Consider the following 17,613-nt stretch of genomic DNA (forward strand, 5'->3'; position numbering starts at 1 on the left):
ATTACAACATAAAAATAAATGCCCAAATTCCTTAATTTTGATAGAACTTTAAGAAATTTTACTAAATTGGAGGCCATCATTTGGGGTTAGAGATTTTTGTTATACAGACATTTATTACCCTTATATTCCAATGGAATTATACTCCACATAATTGTGCTAATTCTTTACCATTATATCATGCAAAGCTGTGAAGATAGACGTGACATTTGTCTGTCAACAGCGGAAAGAAAATGGGCTTTTACTGTATGTGTATATGTATGCATATATATATAAATTATTTGTAAATATAAATGTTACGTAAAATATAAATACTAAACATATATATTTTATGCATATTATATTTATAATATATAAAATATATTTGCATCATAAATATAAGTCTACTATAAATATATAATTATGCTAATTACTTATAAATAGTATATTTTACTAAAAAATATTTTTTTCCTTTCCTTATGGGAAGGAGGAAATAGTGACTGCTGCAGTTATGTGTAATATTTATATACTAACAGTAAATTAAATGCACTATTTAGGACTAGGTACAAATTGGAAAGCAGGCAGTGTCAAAGGAGAAGATGAGAATGGAGAAAAGTAGCTCTATCTCCCCAAAGAGTTAGAAAAGAAATGAGTTGCCTTTGAGAAAAGTCACCCCCATAATCCCTCATCGTCCTGAGTGTGTTCACTGATCTCTACAAAAGCGATGTGGGCATTTTAGGAAAAGGATGAATTTGGGAGATAGTCCTACCTGATTCCAAGCTTGGCTTTACCTCTTATAAACCCTTTGACTGCAAGCAAATTACCTAATCTCCTAACTTCTTTGTTCCTCCATTGTAAAATGGGATAATCTCTGTCTCAGGGGTAGTTGTGAGGATTAGATGAGAAAATCCATGCAAAGCCCCTCCCATAGAAGCTCAGTGACATGCGGTCATTATCTGTATGCCTTGGGCATCCTTGACATCTTCTCCTGGGGGTGAACTGAAATTAAAGCTACCACACAAAGGTAGCAGATTTTTCACATCTCAGAACAAAGAGAAGAATACAGTCCCTGATAATGTTTTATCTCTAAACAACTGTTTACAAGTAAAGGATTTTTTTCAGTGTTTAATGCTGACCAGCCATAAACATGACAGTCTGCTTTTATGCTGCTGGAAACACTACATTAAAGCCAGGCCCAATGAATAAGGATAATGATTATTACAGGGAATCTATGCTTATAAATAATTTAACCCTAAACATCCAGTTGTTGGATGAGTTGCATTTTTAGGAGGGCTGGTGCTGTTTAGGTTATACAGAATAATTGCTTGCCAGCTTCTTGTTTATTTCAATGTTTTTCAAAGTGTTATCTTATAATTTACCACTAACTCAATTTTATCACTTAGCTTGGTCTTCACAGTACCATCTGGTTTCATTTTCCCAATGACAACCCTATCCTTCAAGACCAGGGGCAGCAATCTGGTCATTTAAGGAGGGGGTGAGTGGGTTAGAGCACAGACTGATATTGGAATATATTTTCATAAAAACCTTTTCTTTTTCTTTTGGCTGATCTGGAATTTTACTCCTGCCTACTGCTTTTGTAAGGTTTTGGTGAACTAAGCATTTGTTAGTTTCTTTATCACAGTCCCACATTCTCAGCTCAGCAAAAAACCCTTGTCAGTAAAACCCACAAAGGAGAAACTGCAGATAACCTTGTCTTTGGCATCAACTCCCAAGGGATGCCGAATCAGCAGTGAAAGTTACAAGACTTAAAAAGAGCGGAAATAAGCTTAGTCTAGTTTTCTGCAAATGGGTTTACAATTTCAGCTCATCTCATTGTCAGACTTCATCAGAGGGCGCAAATGACATTAAGAGGACAGACAAACAACACTGCTTTCCAGTAATATCCCCATATTCGCTAAACTGAGGGTTATTTGAGCAGTGACTTAGGAAATTATTCACTTTATAATTCAACTACCTTACTGCAAATGTACTTTTAAAAGTAATGTCGTCTGGCAGCTAACATCAGGCTGCTAGGAAGCACAACAGAGACATAGACACATCGATATTTAGTGTCACTGCATGTTTTTAAGTTTATTTTTTTAATGTTTAGCTATAGAACTTTAGAATGCCCCTCCCAAAGTCCAAACTTAACACCAAAACTGTGAAATTTAAAAATAACCAGAACCAGAAGTCTGATATGTTGTTACATTTTCCTCCGTTTGCTGTGGTTATATTTTCCATCTTTGGGGCCCCAAACTGGCATCAGCTTTCTCTGTGTACCTTTCCTTCTTCTCCATCCCCTCTTACAAGCAAACTCCTGTTGAGCCACCTCAACTTCTTCCCACCACTGCCAAATGCCCACAGACCTCAACACTAACTGGGCCAACTTCAGTTTTTGACCCTGATATTTTGCTAAAGGGTTATACGATACATTACTTAAGAAAACAAGTTTAGTTACCATGGAACACAGTCAATAAACATAGTTTAAACCCCTGATCTAATCCTGTATCTACAAGTTTCGTATCTAATGGGATGAGCACATCAAAAACAGACTGACTGGGCCTGGAACATAACTGCATGAATAAATGTTCTTTCCTCTCTCACCCATCCTCCAAGATGCATGGATTCAAGTAAGAAATAACTGCTTTATTATTTCCTCGAGCAGTGCCCAGGACAGGAAGTGCCCCTGGTTGGGGGTGGGGAAAGGGGGTTAACTCAGGTTCTGTGTCTCTGTGGGAAGCTGCCATGAGAAACAGAACTGGGAAAGGGGGCGTCCCTGGTGTCACAGTGGTTGAGAATCCGCCTGCCAATGCAGGGGACGTGGGATCGATCCCTGGTCTGGGAAGATCCCATGTGCCGCGGAGCAACTAAGCCCATGAGCCACAACTACTGAGTCCACGAGCCACAACTACTGAACCTGCATGCTACAACTACTGAGCCCATGAGCCACAACCACTGAGCCCACGTGCCACAACTACTGAGCCCACGAGCCAAAACTACTGAGCCCGGGAGCCACAACTACTGAGCCCGCAAGCCACAACTACTGAGCCCGTGAGCCACAACTACTGAGCCCAGGTGCCACAACTACTGAGCCCGCGTGCCTCGAGCCCGTGCTCTGCAACAAGAGAAGCCACTGCAGTGAGAAGCCTGTGCACCGCAACAAAGACCCAACGCAGCCAAAAAAATAAAATAAAATAAAAATTTTTAAATAATAAATAAATAAAAACAAAAAAACAGACTGACTGAGAGGCACTCTGGCGTGAGACCAGTACAGTAAGAAGAAATGGGGGCTTTGATGGCTTAAAAACACGTTTGCAGGTCTGAAATGCTCTGTGAGTGACACAGATGAGCACAGCCAGAGCTGAAGCAGACTCTGGTGGTAAAGGAGGGGCAGGAACTCAGCAAGCAGAAGTGGGTAGAATAAACGGTACTCATCAGTGTTAGCTCTGCACCGTGGAGCTTGCCCACTTGGGCCAAATCCATAGGACTGAAGGCTTTTTAAGCTTCACGGGATCATGGACACCACTGACAATCGGGTGAAAGTTGCATACTCTCCAGAAAAACGCTGAGATCTGCAGATAATCTCAGAGTTTCACAGACCCCAGGACAAGTACTCCGCTGGTTATCAGTTATCGGGGATCAGTTATTCATGTAGGGGAGGAGAGATGGGGCAAGCGGGCAGGCAGGTGTACTTTACAGGTAGGTATCAGCTCCCGGGAAGTGCTGGCTTTTGCTTTCTCCTTACCTTCCATCCTGTGCAGGTGGCCCTTCATAGCAGAAGTTCCATAAAAGAGGAGACCTGATTTCACCACACAATTCATTAGCGACAAACTAGGGGGATATTTCCCCCAAATTTGTTCTGAGCCATTAGCAATACAAATATAACAAATGCCCAAGGAGAAGTTATCTAATAATCATATTATTGTATGAGCCGGCTCTTCACTGACTTCAGAAAAATTAAAGCAGATGTGCATAAAGTATTGTCAAGTGTGGAATCAAAAGAGCGAATCTGTAAAACTCCAGTGTTTAGGTCAAGATAAGCTAAACAGATATCACAGACTAAAATGGTCTCCTCTTCACATCAATTATTTATTCAGGGAAGATACTGTCTTCCAGGCTAAAGTGACAGTTTTGGAAACTAAAAGTCACTGTCCCACCCATAAAGTTGTTTCTTCTCTCTTTACAGGATGCCCAGGGCAGTTTGAAATGGACAAGACTGAGGGGAAAAGTGCATCTTATTAGCCAAGTTTAAGTGCTTTGTATAGATCTGTAAGAAAACGATTCTATAAACACTAGAATTCAATGTGCTCTTTATTGTTTCTTCCCCTTTTCCTCACCATAAACAACAAAAAACAAACCAGATTGAAAAGCTATGCAGAATAATTAGTGAGTTTATATGAGTGGTCTTGAAAGGTTCGTAACCAAAACAGCACAAAATTATAACTATCGGTTGTTCAGGAAAAAAAAATACCACTAACGATCACTTACAATTACTTCTCAAATATTCCCAAGTGGCCAATAGCATTTATACACGAAGAAGAGGTGAGAGGCATGCAGGGGTAGCACACTGGGAGGCAAGGAATGAGACCCTATTTCTGCTCTCTGCATGTGACCAGAGGAAGATAGTTATTCACTGAAAGTGGCCAATGCTTATGGATGAGCAGGGCCTTTGACGGTGTAAGATGATTCGTTCTGTGCTACTTCAGTAAAATCACCTTAAGTCGGAGAACGTCTTTTTGTAGCTCAGAAAAATGTAATAATTAATGAGGTTAGGGAACACTGGCTAACGTGGAAGCCGTTAGGTGACAGCCGTGTGGAGTACTTTAGGATGATTTCAATGATCATGTGAGAATACATTAGGAAAAAGGAAAACAACTTGAAAGCAGGTAGCAAGAGCTATGCAATTATGTGTCATTTGATTCTAAAGTCTGTGCCAAAGGCACGAATAAACACGTTCTCTTGTGCAAAAAGTCTCCAAAGGAAAATTAATTTTTCTTTCAAAATAGCCCTCTGTGTTTTATATGCCACTTCACTTGGGCAATTCCATTAAGGCAATGCTCTCTGTCTGCCCATGAGACTTGCTTTCAAGTCACTGTTGATACAGCTAAGTAGGCTAGGTGGCAAAGTGATTTTCTGATACAATTTGCACCACGTCTGCGTTTTATTGGGAAGCCGTCAAAACGCAAATGTCTAATTGTTCCCCTCAAGAAATGCATGTAAGGAATCACACACCAAATGCAAAGAAGGTGAAGGTGAGCTCTGCTTTCTATCAGAGGGCTGAAGGTTAGCCGCAGCATGGGGTAAAGAGGAAGAAAGGGTTTGAACAGTGAGTCGGGATTCTTATCGTAGAAAACCTCCCAGGTTTCTCTGGGCCTTCACAGTAAGCGATTCGTTTTGTGAGCGGTTTGTTTTCAGAACACTATTCACTTCTATATTCAAATGGAAGACTCGAAACACTTCCCAGAATCAAATATAAATTATCTTAGACTGTGCCACTGATGCCACAAGTGCGGATAAACAGAGAGCAGACCAGCTAACTCATACGGCAGGGCTCCCCAACCCCCAGGCCGTGGACTGGTACCGGTCCGTGGCCTGTCAGGAACCGGACCACACGGCGGGAGCTGAGCGGCGGGTGAGGGGGCAAAGCTTCATCTGTTGCTCCCCCATCGCTCGCATTACCACCTGACCCATCCCCCCACCCCCGTCCGTGGAAAGACCATCTTCCACGAAACCGGTCCCTGGTGCCAGAAAGGTTGGGGACCGCTGTTTTAAAGGACTCAAAGTTCCAAGTTAATTCTATATAGATAATTATTTCTCAGAAGCAGTGGGAATAAACGGGGGTGCTATTTTTGATTGATCCTCTCACCCAGCTTTTCCTTTTACCTCTAGATGACTCCCAGATCACCTCCTCTGCCCAAGTTGCTTCTCAAGCTTCAGTTTCCTCCTCTCTTTCTCCATTTAGATATCTCATAGGCCCTCCAACCCAAAATGACCCAAACCAAATACAATATTTCTTCCCTGAATCTTAGCCTCCTAAGGCCCAAGTATCCAACAAGTCACCCATAGAAGTCATCCTCAACTCCTGTCCTCATGTAATAAGCATCAAGTTCCCAACACTGTACTTCCAAGGTATTCTACGTTCCGAATATCTCTGAGATTTCCACCTTCTTCTATTTTTATTCCCACTCTGTTACTTTGAGCCTTCAACCTTTCTCATCTGGAATTCTGTGATAAGCTTCTTCCTTCCACCTTCCTCCACCCTGCTACCACTATGATCTTTCCAGAAGTCCAGTTGGGCTGTGCACTCTTTACTTAAAAGTCTCCCAGGCTCTTCACCATTTTAAGGATAAAGTCAACAGAGGCTACAGGGCCTTCTTTCTTGATCTGGACTTTGCTACCTACAGACTTAACTTCCACCATTTCCATGGGTGATAAAATGAGACTCAGGTCTCATTTGAGATGGTGGTGTAGACAGGCTTTGTCTTTAAATACTAGAGAGACACATATGTTGAGTGATTTTTTGTTTTTACTCAAAATACACCATATGTAATTTTTAAAACCAAAATTTTATGTGACATATTCCTCTAAACTTAAATGAAGAGCAACTTTAGACAGGTGAAAAAAATTAAACAAAGCAGAAAACAGTCATGAAAAATAGATTTACACACGCAAAATTCTTACCCAGTGTCTGCCAGAAAGATATCCTCCAACCTCTTGCTGTTTGAAACGAATCTGTCTTGAACACCAGGAACATACGACTACTGCTGCTCTTAACACCTGGTGGAAGCTGGGAACCACAGAATTTGCCAAGAAGGGGATCACTGATGTTAGAACCATCGTAAACTGCCAGGTAGTCTTGGGAGCAGAAGGTGGAGGAAACCACATCAAAATCATTGAACCTGTGAAATGAACCTTGTTAATAATAATGTTTTCCATTCGGATTTCCATTAAATCATAGATTTAGTTCTTATTAAAAAAAAAAAGACAAGACAAACGCCAACAGCATCCAAGTTTCACTTGATAGGAAACGTAGAAACAGTATACTATTTTACTGATCAGTTCAAAAGTTTAGAGGAAAGTTTTTGAGAGACTAGAATATGTCAAGGAGTGTCATAAGCTCTGGGGATATAAAGATGAGTAAGATATAGTCCTGGATTTCCAGGACTTAGGATATATTAAATCTACTTAACAAAGTTTTGATAAGTTGAACTGATATTTATCTATCATTTCAGCAACACTTTAGTTTTTCAGTCTCATTAAAAATAGGGTGTTTACTCTGTTCCCTTGTTATTTTTGTGAGATCAAGTGGTACTATCAATCTAATTTTTATCAATGGGAAGACTGCTAATATAATAGAGCGGAAGAAATGCTGGTTTTAGAATCAGAGCTTTATTCTCATTCTCACAGTCTGTTTCCCTCTTTTTAAATGGAGTTTATTCTAAGGTTAAGTGAAACAATGTGTAAAAACCAAATTATGGTAACTGGCATACAGTAGGTGCTCAAAAAAAATGGACAGACCCAACAAATGATCGTTATTATTATGATTTTGAAAACTAGAAATAAGAAATAGTTATTCCTCATAAAAGAAATAACAAATATTAAAAAACCAATGGTAGGAAAGAATGAACTAAATTCTCTTGAGTCTTATTTAACTGCTATAACCAGAAATTCACATTTCAGATCACTGTGGTCGTCACGGGCATGTCACCACTCACCCCAGTGCTCAGCCTTCCTGACATTTGTTAGGATTGTCTTTCTGTGCACACTTTGAGGTGTGATGTGGCCCTGAGACATGCTCTGGCCACAGAAATGTAAGCAGGAGTCATGCGTATTACTTTTGGAAGAAGTTTTAAGAACTACTACTCAGTTTGCCACACTGCCTTCTACTGCAGTGATGATCATGGAAGCAAATGTAGAAATGAGTTTCCATCAACCTGGGCAGCTAAGTGACCATGATGAGAGGAGACTCCTTGCCAGGCCACGTTGGACACACTCATACGAGTGAGAAATAAACTTGTTGAGTTAAGCTACTGTGCCTTGGGGTTGTTTGTCACCACTTATAACCTATCCTGACAGATACATCCCTGACTTTTCTTTCATTGTCTAACATAGTATTTCTTTTCTTTTCTTTCCTTTTTTTAAATTGAAGTATAGTTGATTTACAATGTTGTGTTAGTTTCTGGTGTACAGAAAAGTGATCCAATTACACATATATATTCCTTTTCATTATGGTTTATTGCAAGATATTGAATATAGTTCCTTAACACCATATTTCAATCCAGGTCTTATGCTTTGTCATTTCAAGTAACTATTCCCAGAGTTCCCAAACAAGCAAGGCTTCCTACATGGATGTTCTTAAGGATTTTTATGGTGGGTTTATTATAGCTTATTTTTTATTTATTATTATTTTTTTTATAGCTTATTTTTTAAAAACCTGTTTAAATTATCTGATGTCCTGTCATCATTTTTCTAGGTTCTTCTTTCTCAGGTGTTTTTGTTTTCTGGGTTTTGGTATTTTTGCTAGCCTCTGTAATATATAACATATAATATGGAATAATTTGAAAATATCTCGTGATTAAAATATTTCCTTTAAGAGGCTTAAGAAAAAAATGATACAATATTTTGAATGTATTTTGATTGTTTTCAAACTGATGATAAAGATCAAGATGAAAAATTTCTTAATTTTCTTTAACCACATGTAACATTTAATGTTCCTATAATAAAAGAAGGCAAAACAATAGCTAGATAATTTCCAAAAACACTACTTTCATTTTTATTTTCTATAGACAATACATTTATTTTCCACAACGTGAATCCATAAAGATAAAAATCTGAGTTTCCAAGAGGACTCAAAGCTGTTTTGGCTTTGCATCATTTTCCCATGACAGCACAGAAAATATTTGCAAAAGCCCATTAACAGAAAACATCATGAGGCCGGCCTATTTTGAGAGCCTAGAAGGATTTATGTGTTACTAATGTCTACAACTTCTTCAGTACCTAGAATAGTATCTGTTTCACAGAATGTAGGTTCTTAGAAAGAATGTAATAATTTTCCAAGCAAGCTGATGTGAACTTTGACTATGGTGAGCCCCAGGGCCCAGGCAAGGGCAAAAAATATACACATATCATAGCATGTGCTCTAATCCTACACATGTAAGAACCAAGTATTGTGCCACAACAGCAAATGACAAGAACCGTTCCTTACGTTTCCATTCGGAGCAGGTGATCCTTTCACAGGTCTCCTGCTCCTGGCCATTGGGCATTTTTTGTGTATTCTTTTATTCCTGGGCCTTAAAGGACTTTTTGGCTTTGGGGCACAGCTTCTTTACAAACAGTCTCAGGTGGGACCTGCAGTGTTCTCCAGGGTCCATCCTGTAGACCACTCACTGTCTGATACAGGAAGCAAACCAGGCTTGATGAGATGTGCCTTACAGTCCAAGGACCCATTTTATATATGAGGTCCCTGGAGGTAAATTATGGAGAGTTTATGACTGGGGGGAGAGAATGTGATCACTGACATATAGGAGGAAGGGAGGTAGGAGGGCTCCTAGCCCATTAAGCTTCTATAAAGAATTCTATATTGCCATAAACTACACCATATGCTGAGTTTCAGAGCTTTCCACCATATGCTGTATATCACTGAAACACAGGAGTTAGAAATACATCATCTCAGATGACAGCAATAGTGAACTCTGTCACTCAGAGAACTGGAGGTTGCTTTCCCTTCATCAGTCTTATTGGAAGTATGCAGGATTGGGGAGAATTTTCCTGATGATATAAGATATCTCATATAGCACCAGTTTAGAGGTGTTCTGATATGGGAATAAAAAGGAATTTCTTAAGTACTTAGAAAATTCACCCTTTGAGAGAGAGCACAGGGAAGTATGAGGACCTGGTTTGGGGAGGAGATCAGTCTGACCCGGATTCTGATTTTGACTCTTCATTTAATACAATAGCACTTTGGGAAAGTTATGTGACACTTCTGAGCCTCAGTTTTCTCATCAGTAGAGTGAGATTAATAATACATACCTCATCTGACTGTTTCAAGAACTAAATAAGAGAATGGTGGAAGTGTTCATTAAAGTTCTTTGTGTATAATACGTGCCCCCAAAATGGAAACTGCTTTCTCTTGCCCTCCCCATGCCCTTTGATTTAAAGATAGGCTTATAACTTTACACCCCAGTATATGAAGCTACTTCTAAAACTGTCGGAAAACTACAACAATTGTTTGAACCGGTGGAGTGAGTGCCTGTTTTTCCCCTGAGTGACCACTGGCTTGCGTGGAGGGTAGGCGGCCCATTCCCCAGACGAACAGGATCACACCACATGCTTACTTCCCCTTCCTCCGGATTCCTGTATGTGCCTCTGATGAGAATCAGTGCTCTGCATCATTAAATGAACATCTTCTCTGTAAACAGAGCTGGGAGGATTTTCTTAAGAAGGTAAATGGGTCTTACGTACTTGAGCTGGATTACTCTGTCGTCCCTGACGGTGACGGTGTACAAACAGTGCATGTTGTTAGGGTACGCAGAGTAGGAATAGAACGGGCTCTTGATGACCCCGGTGGAGAGGCTGAACACACCACCACAGGCTGCGACAGAAGGCGGGGAACACGCAGAGAATGGTTATGATGCATGGCAGAGGAAAGTCATTTCCAGACATTCTTTACCACGGTACCTTTTTCCCCAAGAGAGATGATAATTCTTTGTCTTAAAGCAATGTAAACTTCTCTTTACTGTGCTTACAAATACTTCAGATTTTTGCACCGAGGTAGAGGGAAAAGACAGTAAGGGGTAGAAGCAGGGAAGAATGTTTCAAGGCACCTCTTGGAATGGAATAAGTCTGAGCCGAAATAATGGCCACAGTGAAAATGATGAGAAAAAAACGTTTCACATGTTGGAATACAATTGTCCTTTCTCTGTAAAGCAGTGAGAAATTCAGAGTGATAACAGTGATTGCTGGAAGTTTAGAAAAGGTGTGCAGAATCCAAGGCACATTGTGGGCTTATGAACCCAGGAAGGGCTGTGATCTAAAAATCTTAAATAATATGGATTGGAGTCTCCTGTGTCCATGATAGACTACTGTAAGGTGAAATTTTAGAAATCACTTTTGAAATAATGGAGTTTAGTTCCCTCTGTGGGCTCAAATGCATAGCTCTGAGTCTCGCGTATTTCTATTTGGTCGTGAGACTGGTAAGGACCATACTTGACCAAGTTTTATTACCAATCCTCAACAAGCATGGGGAAGGTAGGCCCACCCCGAGTCCAGCAATCAACAGCCCACAGCCCTTAGTTACTACGACTAGTCAATAAAACAACAGCCGTAAAAACAGAATGCAATCCCATTATACAAAATACAGAATTTTAATTTTTTCGCTTGGCTTTGCATACAAGGAGGATTACTTTGTGCCGTGCAATGATGGAAAGTGCCCTATTCTCACAGCAGTGAGAAAGGTGGATATTCATTTTACTTTATGATTCTAAAATTATAGTAACGTGAGTATATTTTGATGATATTTTTATGGTTTATATACTATCAATGGATATATTCCATTTACATGTCTTAGAAATGATAACCAAATAGTGGCTGCCATTTAAGGTTATTAAGGTAATTTTTTATTTGTCTGTTTGTTTATTTTGTCTCAGTTGAGCCCACATGGCAGGGAAAGCTATTCTCTCTATGCCCACAATCATTCCCGTGCTAAGGCCCCTGGGTACATCTGCAGTGAATTAAATGTTAGATTTGAGTAGCCATTATTCTATTACATCTTGTTCACAATGATGTGGTCTCTGAAAGCTTGTCAATGCCTAAAATAACTCCCAAATTTGTACATTGTCAGGAGTTGAAATTTCGATATCAACCCTCTTTAAAAGAGACTCTCATAGTAAATAATGTGGACCCTTGTATACAGTGTTTTAGGAAAATGAGGGATTAAAGAGTAAAATAATATAAAGTGGGGAGGAAACTCTCCATAACACTAGTTGTACCAAAAGAATAAAACAAGTCACCCCTTCTCTTCATCCAACAGACAACTGGGGGAAGGAATGTTCTGTTTGTGCTACCAGAATCCCTGGGCCACACAGAATCATGCGTTACAAACGGGGCCAGGCGTCGGTGGCAGTTAACGTGCACGAACCACGAAGGCCTGTTTCATGAGTCAATAAACATTTTCAGGCTCTTCTGGGGATGGGAACAATAATTTATTTGAAAGAAAACAATTTGACTTTCTACCTTTAGCAATGGGTTATGTCAAGTAAAGATCAAACAAACATTTTGCAAGATCTTTTTTTTGCCCGTGTTACTGAAGTTGGGATGATGTGAAAAAAAAATGCTGTCAGCAAACCAGCCAAGTTTATTGCAGGAGAGGAAAAGACCATTCAAAATAGGGAAATAGAATCTTATGATTTTCAAACAAACATGGATCAAACTGTCTACAAAAAATGAAAAGATGTTGGTAGCTTCAAAGGTCTTTGTCCATTCGGTGGCTTGTCTTACCCTGATTTTGATACAGAGAAGCTGCAACTTATCATGTAGTTGAATACATCCATCTTTTCTTTTACGACTTGTGCTTTTTGCATATTGCTAAAAAATTCTTTCCTACCAGAACATCATAAAGATATTCTCTTACATTTTTTCTAAATGTATAAAGGATTGGTTTTCAACAGAGTGACTTGGGAAAATGAAATAGGCACCTGGACAGTCCAGGCCAAAAAGTCACTTTACACAATGTACGAACAACTGAAGGTAGCAGTTCGTTCTAACTTAAATTATCAAAAATAAATCTCAGGGCTTCCCTGGTGGCGCAGTGGTTGGGAGTCCACCTGCCGATGCAGGGGACACAGGTTCGTGCCTCGGTACAGGAAGATCCCACGTGCCACAGAGCGGCTGGGCCCGTGAGCCATGGCTGCTGAGCCTGCGCATCCAGAGCCTATGCTCCGCAACGGAAGAGGCCACAACAGTGAGAGGCCTGCGTACCACAAAAAAAAAAAAAAAAAAAAAAAAAATCTCAATCTTCCATTTGATTTTCAAAGAGTAGTTCTGCCAAAGTTCATGAAAAAGGGCCTCCCTTTTTTTTTTTTTAAGACCATGCACCTAATTCATAATTTTCTCCCTTAAGGTCTCTGAGTCTTCAACTTGGTGATGTGTGAATACAATTAAATCTCCTTATGGAAATTGCTCGAGGGAAAAAGAAAATTCCAAACTACATCATTATGGCTACTCACGGGTTATCCTATAGGAAAACTTGAATCCCAAGTCCGTGGTGTGTGCATTTGAGTAGAAGTTGAGCAGCAGGGGGCCAGAGGTGGTGACAGGGGACAGGCTCTCATCCCCACACAGCGTCGCCAAAGGCGTGGAAGACAAGCTGTAACCCCTGACTATGTGCACGCCGTCGTTGACACAGCTTCCCGTTACAGTGGAGCGAGCTGAACAGGGCACGGAACAACCAGAAGCAACATAAGTAATAATCAGAAGCAACATAAATGATTACACGAAAACGTGAGGACGATTCACGCAACTTGGTTTCCTGATGAACGACCCTCACCCTAGTTACAAAACAAGCACAGGGGTGAGAAAACAGGGAGAACTTCACAACAGTTGAATCCTACTTTGAAACAATCCAGAATTTTCTTCCCTATAAAATGACTCCTTTAATTCAGTGATTATAAACTGGGGACAATTTTGCCTCCCAGGGACATTTGGCAGTACCTGAAGACATTGTTTTGCTGTCATGCTGGGGTGTGCCACTGACACGGAGTGGGCAGAGGCCAGGGATGCTGCTAAACGTGCTATAATGCTCAGGGCTGCCCCAGGCCCCCTGCCCTCCACCACAACAAGAATGACCCAGCCCAAAACGCCAACGTGCTGCTAGTGAGAAACCTTGCATTTAACAGTGACGCTTACACACACAGATAAAGGACTCCTACCACGGAGACGTCATCAGAATCTCAATGTTAATTAAACAAATGTTACAAATGTTCACACAAACAATATTAGCTTAAGAGTTTAGTGATTGTAAAATATATATCATTGTTTTGTTTTCTAATTATAAGACAGATATATACTCCAACCCATTCTAAAGAGAAATACAAAACAAAAAATTTAAAAAACTTTTTTGTGTGTGTGATGGGATGTTTTCTATTTGCATATTTTGGTTTTGTTTTTTTTTTTTGATTTACAATATTGTGTTAGTTTCAGGTGTACAGCAAAGTGATTCATATATCTATTCTTTTTCAGATTCTTTTCCCATATAGGTTATTACAGAATACTGAGCAGAGTTTCCTGTGCTCTACAGTAGGTCTTTGTTGGTTATCTATTTTAAATATAGTTAAGAAGACTTTTATTACTACAGTGTATCCAGTCATTTTTATGGGTGAATTATATAGTTAAAAAATTAATTGGAGACTTCTCTGGTGGCACAGTGGTTAAGAATCCGCCTGCCAATGCAGGAGACACAGGTTCGATCCTTGGTCTGGGAAGATCCCACATGAGCCAAGCAACTAAGCCCATGTGCCACAACTACTGAGCCTGCGTTCTAGAGCCCCCAAGCCACAACTACTGAAACCTGCATGCTCTAGGGCCCGTGCTCTGCAACAAGAGAAGCGACCGCAATGAGAAGCCTGCGCACCACCACGAAGAGTAGCCCCCGCTCGCCACAACTAGAGAAAGCCTGCACGCAGCAATGAAGACCCAACACAGCCAAAACAAAACAAAACAAAACAAAAACATTGATTGGAATCATCCTATATGATCTTTTTTAACCTAATTTTTATTAACATGAAATAACATAACATCATGCATTTAATATGATTAAATATCTTTTAAAACACTGAATTTAATGCACCTATCAAATTCTAATATATAGATGTGCCATACTATGTTCAATTCATCCCCTACAGCTTAATAATTCTATCTTTTCTAGCTTTTGTGATAAAAATACTGTTGAAACAAACATTTTTATATATAAATGTTTGCAGAAGTTTCTCATTATTTCATCAGAATAAATTTTTAGAAGTTGAGTTACTGGTACTAAATCTTTTTCAGATTTATCAAACAGTCCTTTGGAAAAGTGTTACCAATTCACAGTTCCACAGAACTTTAGGCATCTGACATTTCCCCCATTTCTACATTTTCATCCCCACGTAGAGAAACCTTGTACCCATTCACAGTCACGCCCCATCCTCTCGCTTTACTGTTCTCCCAATCCTAGGCAACCACTAACCTACTTTCAGTCTTTGTGGATTTGTCTACTCTGGACATCTCACATAAACAGAATCATATATATATATATAAATAATATATAATATTCAGCCCTTTGTGACCGGCTGCTTTTACTTAACATAATGTTTTTGAGGGTCATCTATGTTGTAGCATGTGTCAGTACTTCATTCCTTCCAAGCTCAATAGTACTCCATTGTATGGAGAGACCACATTTTTGTTTATCCATTTTGTAGTTGATGGACATTAGTTTTGCTTGTACCTTTTGGCTATTATAAATAACACTGCTATAGATATTCATGTACAAGGTTTTGTGTGGATACGTGTTTTCAATCTCTTGGGTAAATAAGTAGGAGTAGAATTGCAGACTCATAGAGTAACCCTATGTTTAATGTTTTGAGAACCTATCAGCCTGTTTTCCAAAGAGGCTGCACCATCCTGCCACCACGACAGCAATTAGAACCAGCATGAGAGTTCTAATTTCCCACATCCTCACCAACACTTGTTATTGTCTAACTTAGCCACACTATTGAGTATGAAATGGTAGTACATTGTGGTTTTGATTTGCATGGCTCTATGAGTAACGGTGTTGATCATCTTTTCATGTGCTTATTGGCCATTTGTATATCTTGGAAGAAATATCTGTTCAGATCCTTTGCCATTTTAAAAATATTTAGTTAGGCCACACTGTGTGGCTTGCTCAATCTTAGTTTCCCAACAAGGGGCTGAATCCAGACCCTCGGCAGTGAAAGCGAGGAGTCCTAACCACTGGACCACCAGGGAATTCCCTCCTTTGCCATTTTTAAACTGGGATATATGTTTCTTAATGTTCAGTTCTAAGAGTTCTTTTCTATTCTAGATACTAGAATGGTCGTAAATTTTTATTTCTCTTGGGTAAATACCTGGGAGTAGAATTGCTGGGTCATAAATAAGGTATGTATTTAATTCTATATGAAACTGCCAGTCAAATTCTTCCAAGTGGTTATATCAGTACCTATTCTCATGAGGAATGTATGAAACTTCCAGTTGCTCTGCACGCTTGTCAACATTTGATATTGTCAGTCTTTTTCATTTTAGCCATTCTGTTGTGTGTGAAATGGTACCTCACTGTGATCTTTAATTTATTGTTCTGATGGCTAATGATATAGAATATTTTTCATGTTATCATTTACAAAAACAAAAGAAAACACTTTTATCTCATCTAGATGATAACTTGAACATGTACCTAACACCTACACACACACACACACACACACACACACACACGCACTTTACCTACTTAAAATTCCCCATCGGAACTGCCCGAAACTATGTCACAATCTCTTATACAAGCACATACTATGACATAATGGACTTTACAATCAGACTGCCTGTTTGCTGTTAGAACATTCTTATAAATTAAAGAAACTATGGTATACATTTACTTTATAATTTCAAATCCCCTGGCCATAGATCTTGGTTCAAGGGTGGGCATGTGACCTAGGCCAATCCATTTAGAGTAAATTTCAGGTAAACTGTTTGGAATCTGGAATAGACAGTAGTGTGCTGGTAAATAGAACAACCAGCTCTCCGAGGGAAAGAGGCACACCCTCATTTGTAGCATTTTCTAATTTCTGTGGTAGAAATACTCCCACTATAGCCAATGTCAAGTTACCAACGCGAGGTCATTAGATGCAGAATTTGGACCAGAGGAGCATGACTGACTCTTGCAAGATGGTACAAGCCAACTCCAGCATGCCACTGGATAGACATCCTCTCTCTTCCTAGACATGCATGAGGGATATGCAAGCCCCACTGTGAGGGCAGCTACCCTACAGCCAAGACAGAAGCCAGCTTTAGGGTGAGACTCACACTGGAGTAGCACAGAGTGAGAACAGAAAAAGTAAAACGTTTGATGACAAAATGAAAATGCTAGATTAAGCGGATATGAGGGACCACCAATTCTGAGGTTGTCTAGAAGGAAAGCCAATAAATTGCCCTTTTATGTTTAAACCAGGTTGAATTAAGTTTCCTGTTAATAGTGCCATAAAAATTCCTAATTGATATAGTAAGGTTTATCCTAATCATAATCATGGTTGCAATTCTTCTTTATGGAACCCCACCGTCCTGAGCACTGTTGAAAGATTGACTGATTACTCCAAGGTAGGATCTCAGACTCCATCTAGGCCAATCAGATGTGTTCAAACTGTAACTGAGTAAGGAGTCAACAGTGGGAGCCAAACATGTTCAACTTGGAAATCAGCAGCAGCGGTCTCCTGACTGCGGTAGGAAGCCAGGCTGTAACAGGAGGAAATGAAGCTGTCGTGCAGAAAGAGAGGGGGAAAGACAGTACATTTTGAAGGATTCATGTTCTGGAAGCCTATTAGTCCCCTTCTTATTTTTAAACCTTCCTTTGACAAGATGAGATAACCCAGTATCCTT

General features: G+C 39.8%; 1 protein-coding gene across 1 annotated transcript in view; it reads right to left on the minus strand.

The window, feature by feature from the left end:
* The window catches only part of CUBN (cubilin), a 263,719-nt gene that overhangs the window by 33,577 nt on the left and 212,529 nt on the right, over positions 1 to 17,613 (minus strand). Inside the window, exons 57-59 of the mRNA XM_065870957.1 lie at positions 13,200 to 13,400; positions 10,438 to 10,567; positions 6,658 to 6,875 (exon numbers count right to left, since the gene is read on the minus strand). Of these exons, the coding sequence (XP_065727029.1) occupies positions 6,658 to 6,875; positions 10,438 to 10,567; positions 13,200 to 13,400 (549 nt within the window). The remainder of the gene's footprint in view (positions 1 to 6,657; positions 6,876 to 10,437; positions 10,568 to 13,199; positions 13,401 to 17,613) is intronic.

The sequence above is a fragment of the Phocoena phocoena genome, chromosome 2, assembly GCF_963924675.1.
Source record: "Phocoena phocoena chromosome 2, mPhoPho1.1, whole genome shotgun sequence".
Classification (NCBI taxonomy): domain Eukaryota; kingdom Metazoa; phylum Chordata; class Mammalia; order Artiodactyla; family Phocoenidae; genus Phocoena; species Phocoena phocoena.